Source organism: Malania oleifera, chromosome 8 (assembly GCF_029873635.1).
Source record: "Malania oleifera isolate guangnan ecotype guangnan chromosome 8, ASM2987363v1, whole genome shotgun sequence".
Classification (NCBI taxonomy): Eukaryota; Viridiplantae; Streptophyta; class Magnoliopsida; order Santalales; family Ximeniaceae; genus Malania; species Malania oleifera.
The window spans coordinates 82,159,577-82,169,345 of record NC_080424.1 but is presented as its reverse complement, the minus strand read 5'-3'; the positions used below and the strand labels follow the sequence as shown (position 1 = coordinate 82,169,345).

Here is a 9,769-nt window from a genome sequence, read left to right as displayed (position 1 = left end):
GTAAAGGTGTTGTAGCGAAATCACGCAGTAGAGTTGGCTCTTTGGGTTACAATATTGTTTAAGTATGAACCCAATGTGTATAGAAGTGTTCTAGCATGTCTAAACTACATCTGTATCGATCCCTCGGAGGAAAATCCTCCAGATAAGCCCAATCTACAAGCCCTTGATTTGAAAATACGTAATCTATGCTGACAAAAATCGTCGACAGTTTGGAGCAGAAGAAAACTCTTTGTAGCTACTGCCTGAAACCGTGGACGATTTGGCCTTAAATTGTCGACAGTTTGCCCTCCTTAGCTGCACCTTGCTTTTGTCCCTCTGTCCCCTGTGTCACATAACTTTTTCCGGTACATATGATCTGCTCTAAATATGAGCCACTTCCCCAACAATTTTATAATTATTTTTTTGGTTTTTATTATTATTTTAGTAGTAATAAATATTATTATTTGTTGTTATTATTGTTATTTTAATTATAATTAGTTGTTATTGTTTTGTAATAATAATATCAATTATTATTATTATTATTATTATTATTATTATTATTATTATTATTATTTGTTGTTGTTTTTGTTTGATTGGTTTCTTTTATTATTTTCATAATAGTGATTATTATTAGTGTAATAATTATTATTTTCATTACTATTTTTATTATTTTAATAATAATTATTATTCTTAAATTAATAATTATTATAATTTTTTCCCTTTTATTGCTTTGTTCTTGTTGTTATTGTTATTTTACAATAATAAAATATTATTTTTATTGTAATTATTATTAGTTTTAATTGTTTTTTATTATTTTTATAATGTATATGCTCAAAAATAATAAAATTATTATTATTTTGGTCTTTTATCATTAATATTTCTATTTTTTACTATTTTAAAATAATAAAAATAATATTGTTGCAGTTATTATTGTTTTTATTATAATAGTAATAATAATTAGTATTATTAGTATTTGTTGTTTTTATAATATTTTTATTATAAAATGAGTTTATTTCAATAAAAATTGATTCTAACTCATCTGAATCGGAATCATATTCAAATATTGAAATTTGATTCCATTTCAGGTCTGATTTAGCAAACCAAACAGGAGTACAAGAATATAGGATGATAAATGAGTTATATCTAAAAACATATACATACACAAACCATTTTAAGAATTGTTTTTTTTTTTGAAAATGAATCTAACAAAACCCTTAATCTATGTTTAAAATCTTAAATGTAAATTTAAACAAAAAATGTAACATAAATTTTGCATTAAGTTTGATTCAAGTCCATTAAAATTCATATTTACGAGGCATCAAATTCATTGTTAAACACAAACTTAAAATAATTTTTAATTAGACCAAACAATCTCTCAAACTTATTTTGTATTAACAATTGCTAACTAATAATAATTAATATCATCATCATCATTAATATTCTTTCCATTCTTATTTTATTTTTTTCAATTAATTAAATATTAGGTATGCTAATCACATCCTGGCATTATTAACATCTCCTGAAAATATTTAAACTATCAAATTTAATTATGTGAAAAATTATTGAAAACAATATATATGAAACTCGTGCGACCGACTTTCGATTTGGTATTATATATATAAGTTGGTCTCCCACCATAAAGCACATGGGGGAATCATAAGAATTAGATTTGATTAATCAAGAGGGTTTTGGAGTTGATCATGTTTTTAATTAAAGTTGTGCTATGGCCCTATGGGTTTCCTTGAATAAAAATATTAAGAGATAGTCGCATGTTTGGAAACGGTGTTATGCGCAACCAGAGTCGGCGTGAGAGGGAGAGGTTAGAGGTAGCCAGGTAGGGTAAGTAAATAAATCAAACAATCGGTGCAAAAATGTAAAATAGGAAAGAAAGAAAGAGAAGGATCCTATCTCAAGGTGGGACCCACCAAAATAAAAACATAAGAGAAAGAAGAGTCCTATTTGCGTACTCCTCTGGGAGTCGGGGATGGGCCACCCAATAAAATGACAGTTACGTGGCTGAGCCACTCTCATTCCTGTCCTTTTGCACGCGCTGGTTTGAAAAGTAGCCCACCATATTTTTAAAAAAGGAAAAAAAAAAAAAAAGCACAGCAAAATGTTTTTTTGGATAATTAATAAAAAATTTATTATTAATTTACTTAAAATTTATGGGTTTAAAAGTTTATTTTATATTTTTACCAAATTTTGAAATATTAATTTTTGTTATTTATTTTTGTGTATAAACAATATATTTGTTGTTGACTTTATAATTATTTTTTAAAAAATATATAAAATATAAAAAATTAATTTTCAGTTATTTTGTCAATTTGTTGTTAGAGTACTTTAATATCCAAAATTAAATTTTCTTTGGATTAAATCATTCATTATATATATAATTTTTAATTAAAATTAAAACAAAATAACCACTAAAAATTTTAAAATGTAATCAAGGTAAAAATGTCCATAAAATTTCTAAAAATCTTAAAAATAATAAGCCATTCAAATATTTTGTTTACTATTTTTCTATTGTCATTTCCAATAAAAATTGTCTCATAAAGTGAACTATGAAATATAATGAATAAGTAAATAATTATAAAACAATTTATTTATACTGTTTTTTTTTTCATTTTAATAATATTTTTTAGTATTTTTGAGGGTGAAAATAAGCATTTATTAAATCATGTTCTTAATTTATTTATTTTTAGTTTCCTAAATTTTAACAACGAAATACAAATTTCTTCTTAAAAGACTTGTCTTTTTACAAAATATAAGGAGAGGTTTGTGTCTTTGTGAGAAATTTCATAGGAAATTTTTGAAATTCTTAAAATCTTAAGGAATGTTCCTGAAATTTTTGAAATTTTAGAGTAGGTTAGTGTCTTTTTATCAAATGTCAGGGAGAACAATGTTTTTTACTTTATAATTTAGAGCAAATGATGTAAAAATGTATCGTCATTTTCTTCTAATAATAGCAAAACTCTTTAAATTTACTACTATTTATTCATATAATTATTTAGGACATGTTTGTTTAAATTAAAGATTCTATTGAGAAAAGAAAAAGGAAAGAAAATTAAGAAGTCGATTTTTATTAGAAGGCAATTTTTATTTTTCATTATATTTTTTCTCCATATCAAATAGTATTAAAAAATATTTTAATATGATTGAAAATTAAGAAATATGAAATGGCGATGATGTGTAAGATCAAAATTTTTGTTAACTGATTTATTATATTTTTATTTTTCTTGATAATCAAATATAAAAAATAAAATCTTATATATATATATATATATATATATATCTATATAATTTTTTTTTCTAAATTCCAAATAGGGCATTTAGGTCAAAAGGCGTCAACAATCCCACGAAATCCCATAAGCGTCTTATCTAAACGTTTTATTTTAGAACATTTATACTCCTCAATGGACTCAATAATAACGAATAAATTACAAGTACCCAAAAATCAAGGCCCATTTGGGACTTGAAAAGCATTAAAGTTCCGTTTGAAATTTGAAAAATATTAGGAAAATGAAAGAAAAATATAAAAAAAATTCTTATCTTCATGTTTGGTTGTCAAAAAAAGTGAGAAAGAAAATAAAAAAATATGCGAACAAAATTTTAATTTTGCACATTATTAATATATAATTTTTTAATCACATAAAATAATTTTTTTAATAGTATTTAATATAAAAGAAAAATAAAATAAAAAAATAATTTCCTCCTTATTTTGTTTCTTTTCATTTTGCCAAATAAAATTTTTGGCCCAAACGTATCCTAAGGAAAAATACAAAGCAATCCACTCTTTTTTTATATTCGACTATTAAATAAAGTAAAAAAATTAAAATTATACCAAATTAATAAATAAAATTTAATTTTTTACGTCACTAATATTTATTTTTTAAAAATGTTTCATCATGAAATTTTATTTTCAATAATATTTCATAGAAAGATAAAATAAAATAAATAATTTTTTTTCTTATTTTCTATTATGCAAACAAATCTTTGATCCAAACCCCAAATGTGCAAGAAAAATTCGATAAAAATTTTAAATCTGGAAATGTTACCAAATTATTAAAATTTCAGGAAAACTGGACAAATATCTGACCACCTTTATCCTTTGATTTAAAACATCACCAAATTTGAATCCATGGGATTTGCGTAAGGAGAAAGATTCGGGTCGGGAATCTATAATTTTACTACCGCGCGCGCGTGTTCCCACTTCCCTGCGCTGCAGCACAGCATTGGCTATTGGGCCTTGGCCCAATCGCCAGTCTCCCAACCCAAAGGCCCAATAGCCACTCTCCCAACCCAACCCAACCTATCTTCTCTCATCCACATGCTTCTTCTTCCCCATTTTTTTTTTCTTTTTTCTATTATTAATTTAATATTCATGAATCCCAAATTTCGTCCTTTATAAATCCACCGCTCCAGTCTTCCACCTCCATTCTCAATCCTTCATCCTCCCCTCTCCTTTCTCATCCCACAAACAGGGAAAACCCAAGATTCAGCTATGACTACTCCCCTCAGATCCTCTCCGACCATGGCGGTTGCCGCCGCCGGTTTATTGCTACTTTTCGCAGTTGCATCGTCGGCGCTGGACATGTCGATCATCAGCTACGACGAGAGCCACGGGGAGCGCTCCAGCTGGCGCACCGACCAGGAGGTCATGGCGATGTACGAGTCGTGGCTCGTGCAGCACGGGAAAGCTTACAACGCCTTGGGCGAGAAGGACAGGAGGTTCCAGATCTTCAAGGACAACCTTCGCTTCATCGACGAGCACAACGCCGAGAGTCGAACCTACAAGGTCGGCCTGAACCGATTCGCTGACCTCACCAACGACGAGTACCGGTCCATGTACCTTGGTGCGAAGGCCGGCTTGAAGCGCCGGCTGTCGAAGCCTAGAAGCGATCGGTACGCTTTCCGCGCCGGCGATTCGTTGCCGGATTCCGTTGACTGGAGGAAGAAAGGAGCCGTCGTCGACGTCAAAGATCAGGGTAGCTGTGGTGAGTCACTCAGTTCGATTTTTCGTCTCCTTTTTTTGTCTCTATTAATTTATTTTCCTTTAAAAAAAAATGCTCGATGACTTTAGGCGCTCCATTATTTCTCGTAATGACGAATTTGCCCCTCATAAAGCGGGGTGCTCCTTCCACGAAAGAGCGAATTAATCACTTTATTAATAAAGTTGATGATATTTCAGTATTATTTTAAAAAATTCTCTTTGGACTGAATTGACTTTAGTACCCTCAGAGGCCGTGGGTTCAGTGATACCTCGGCCGGGTTAACTCAGAACCGGGTGAGTGAGTCGGTGAGTTCACTGCGGGCTGCTTCGTGCTTCACGGGTCAATAATCAAGGTTTCTTTATTGGTGCCTTGATGGCCCCTTTGGTGGGATTTGGTTGTCTCCCTTTTTTATTCTATTTGTTATTTTGTTTCCCTTCTTGTCCTCAACTTTACAGGGAAACCAATTTTTTTGTTCTGTGATTTTCTCCAATATGCACTTTTGGGAGTGTGACACACCCTTTTGGGAGCCCTATTTTTTGGCATATTTTGGGGGGGGGGGGGGGGGTGGGGGGGGGGGGTGGGGTGTATTTTACTACCCCATGTGGGGAGCCTTATCTGTTTGACAATTGCCCCATAATTAGAAAAAAATATTTCTCAATTTGAAATTATTTTGTTGATTTGTAGGAGCGAACTAAAAGTGGTATAAAATTGTGTTTAGGGTATATAAAATTGTGTGATCTTGATGAATTTAAGTTCTGAAATCAATGGTTCTAAACATGATCCTATATTTGAATTTAGATTTAGGTAAAGTTTAGCACAAGTCAATACAATCATTTGAGTATGGTAAATTTGAATTTATATGAATTTGGATAAACTATAATACCAAGTTGTATTATGTCTAAATCTATACCGATTTGAAATTTAGATGTCAAAATTTATACTTTCAAACATTTTCTTATATTTTGAATTTGAATTTGTATAGAATATATATAGACACACACATATAACTTCTGAAGTTCTTTTCCCCTCTGTTTTAGACTGCATCTCATTTCTGGAATGTTACTTTAGTTTGCAGATTAAGAATTTAGGTTCCAATGCAATAACTATTATGTAGAAGTTTAATATTTTACAAATATAACTCAATGCTATAACTAGAAAGGCAAATGAACATGCAGGTAGTATTATCCCAACCAATATGAAATAGTACAAGAATAGATATGCCATTATGCAATTTAAGAATATTTTTTCTTTTGAGTTTTTTATGTTGGTTGGAATTATATCAACTTTGTCATGATTATTTCTTTTTTCCAAATAATACATATTTATTTTGAAAGTTACGAACTATTGTATTTCCACCCTATTTCATCTTTGCAAACCAAATATAATGTAAGTTATTCACGTACAATTTCAAGATTTGAATTTGAGACCTATAGGCCCTATAGGCAATCTTTTGCCATTGGAAATTTTATTGTCTAAATATAATATTATAATAATTGCTTAGTATGTTATTTTCTGGACATGTGATTGTTTTACATAAAATTTTTAATCTAACTCAAATTGTTAGAAAGGGGTAATCATATGGTGACATCAATAATTGTTAAGATCACATTACATCGGTAAGATATGATGTGATTCTAATAATTTGATCATAAAATTACTTAAAATGGTCTCATAAATATTTCGCCTATACTCAAATGTTTAGAAAGGGTAATCTTATGGTCATATCAATAATTGTTTGGGTCACATTACATCGACAAAATGCAATGTGGTTCTAACAATTATTGATTTAGTCATAAAATTACTCATCCAAAAGCCAGATTAAAAATTACTCAGGCTACTTTTTACCTTTTGAATGTTTTGTGTTTACATAATATTATACACTTAGCATAGCATCTTACTTACACATATGAGATTGTTTTGCTTAAAATTATAATCTCAACTTAAATGGTTAGAAAGGGGTAATCATAGGGGCACACCAATAATTGTAGATGAGCCACATGCCTGAAATGGGTAACCATTTTCAGCTGACAGTATTCTTTGTCTTTTGGAATCAAAGGGACAAATAACTCAATAGAATCTTTCTTCAAGTAGTAATAGATACCTCGCTTCAAATGTTGATATTACATGGAAGTTACAGGAAAAAAAAAATGCCTCAAAAACAAAATTTCTCTATTTGAAGATTAATGCAAACCGTCACATAACCTTATAGAAATTTTTTAAAAGAGAAAAAGTTATTACTGTCATCAGCTATGCTTCTAATCATAGGAATGAAATAAAAAGAATGGAATTGATCACTCTTTCTACATGTTTGTTGTCCAATATTTTTTTTTGTCGTCCCACAAAACATGAGTGAGGAAATGACTTACTGTTGAAACGACTGGGTGGGTCATGGGCTTTTTAGTTTTATGCAATATTAGTTTTGTATAATAACTATTCAAGTATTGTGAATGATGAAGGGAGTTGCTGGGCATTCTCAACAATAGCAGCTGTGGAAGGGATAAACAAGATAGTGACGGGTGATCTGATCTCACTCTCTGAGCAGGAACTGGTGGATTGTGACAGATCTTTTAATGAAGGCTGCAGTGGTGGTCTGATGGACTATGCTTTCGAATTCATTATCAACAATGGTGGAATTGACTCGGAGGAAGATTATCCTTACAATGCTTTTGATAACGTCTGCGATCAGTTCAGGGTTTGTATTATAGCGGTGTTGGGGTCAAGGGGGGGAGGGGGGTTGGTGTTGATGTGGAATTCTGTACATTTTTAACTTCTACGACTTATGTTGGTATGTTTAATCTTCTGCAGAAAAATGCCAAGGTTGTTACTATTGATGATTATGAAGATGTTCCCGAGAATGATGAGAAGGCACTGAAAAAGGCAGTGGCTAATCAACCAGTGAGTGTTGCCATTGAAGCAGGTGGCAGAGCTTTCCAATTGTACCAATCTGTAAGTCGTGCGTTGTGTTATTCAGCTTGTTTTTTCACTTAGTTGAATTTAATTTGGAAGTTTTAAACTGAAACGATGCTATAAATCAATACAATTAAGACTGATGCATGTGTTTAACCCCAAAACACCAATCAATGATGCATTTTGGAGAAGTTCCATTTGATAATTGGCTGAAAAAAAAAGGGTAGATTATGAAGTAACTAAATTGTCAAAGACATGCTAGGCCTAACTGAATATCTTACGTCTTTTCTTCTTTCCCCTCATCCCTTCAGGGTGTATTCTCTGGACTCTGTGGGACGTCACTGGACCACGGTGTGACTGCTGTTGGTTATGGCACTGAAAATGGTACGGATTACTGGCTTATTAAGAACTCGTGGGGTGCCAGCTGGGGAGAGCAGGGTTACATAAAGATGGAGCGTAATCTGGGTAGTGCTGCCACTGGCAAGTGTGGAATTGCTATGGAGGCCTCCTACCCTATCAAGAAGGGCCCAAATCCTCCCAACCCCGGCCCTTCTCCCCCATCTCCCATAAGGCCACCCGTTGTTTGTGACAGCTACTACTCCTGCCCTCAGAGCAGTACCTGCTGCTGTGTCTATGATTTTGGTAACTATTGCTTTGCATGGGGATGCTGCCCGCTTGAGTCTGCCACCTGTTGCGATGACCATTATAGTTGCTGCCCCCATGAGTATCCCGTCTGTAATGTTGATGCAGGGACCTGCTTAACGGTGAGATAATCTAAATTCCATCACTACTAATATTTCTATACATTTACATCGCCTCCCTCAGAATTTGGTTTTCTGTTCTAAATGCTTCTTGTTTTTTTACTCATATTTCTAATTTTTTAAATTCAACAGAACAAGAACAGCCCATTTGGAGTTAAAGCAATGAGGCGCGCCCCTGCTAAACCTTACTGGGCATATGGGAACAGTGGCAAGAGCAGCGCTTAAAGAACCTACCTACTTTTGAAGCACTTGACTAGTGTGGGAGAACAGAAGAGACAACAGAGGAGTAAAGGATTATGCTTGTGCTTGATGATCGCCTTCTTGGTTTTATTCTCTTACTGCATCCCCGCACTCATACCATTAGTATTACAAGCAAATGGATTGCCTGTGAAAGATTTATTCAGATGATTTGTGTATATATAATGGTTTATGGCTTCTTGGTTGCATTTGAACAATAAACATAGATCGTATTGAGTTTCAAATTGCTCTGTAAATCCATTCACAATTGGCAGGCCTCAAGAACTAGTTTATCTCAATGGTCTGCATGTAGTTCATTTGTCAAGGATAATTTAATATTTCCGACTCCTTCAATACCCAGGATCTCGTGCTTTAAATGTGTTTTTTCAGTCTCGGCTTTATGACGTTGGAACATGGCCTGGAAGGCCAGCTTCTCTGCAGGTGCATAGTTTATCGTTTTTGTCTACTTAATGTTCTTGCATGTGGCTCATAGTTTTATACCATTAATCATGTTGGAACCCCAAAAAAAATTAATTACCTGTGATTTATACGAACCATTAAAAGTTTATGTTCATTTAGCAATATAAAGGCATGCTAAAATTGTAACGAAGTTTCAAAACTGCTGCAAGCAACATGTAAAGACGGTACACAATAGCCTACTTGTCAAACGAGTTAACCATAAAATTATCTAATAAATAGCTTTTCTTAATATTTGAGAAATATCTATGCTTTTTATTTTTCATTTATTGTGTAATTATTATAGAATAGATATTTAGGAGTAATTTAGGATCTTGTTCCTTGACTCATATATATAATTGCACCCTTGTATTGTTGAATAATGAATATAGAAAAATGTCTTTATTCAAGTTTTATCATACTAGTATGAGAAGTTCA

At 32.0% G+C, this 9,769-nt stretch overlaps 1 protein-coding gene across 1 annotated transcript; it reads left to right on the top strand.

Moving 5' to 3' along the window:
* Nucleotides 1-4,111: 4,111 nt before the first annotated feature.
* LOC131161676 (cysteine proteinase mucunain-like) lies at nucleotides 4,112-9,235 on the top strand. Its single transcript, XM_058117605.1, has 5 exons — nucleotides 4,112-4,973; nucleotides 7,427-7,662; nucleotides 7,776-7,916; nucleotides 8,189-8,641; nucleotides 8,771-9,235. Exons 1-5 carry the CDS (start codon nucleotides 4,481-4,483, stop codon nucleotides 8,861-8,863), a joined length of 1,416 nt encoding a protein of 471 aa, XP_057973588.1. The 5' UTR covers nucleotides 4,112-4,480; the 3' UTR covers nucleotides 8,864-9,235.
* Nucleotides 9,236-9,769: the final 534 nt, after the last annotated feature.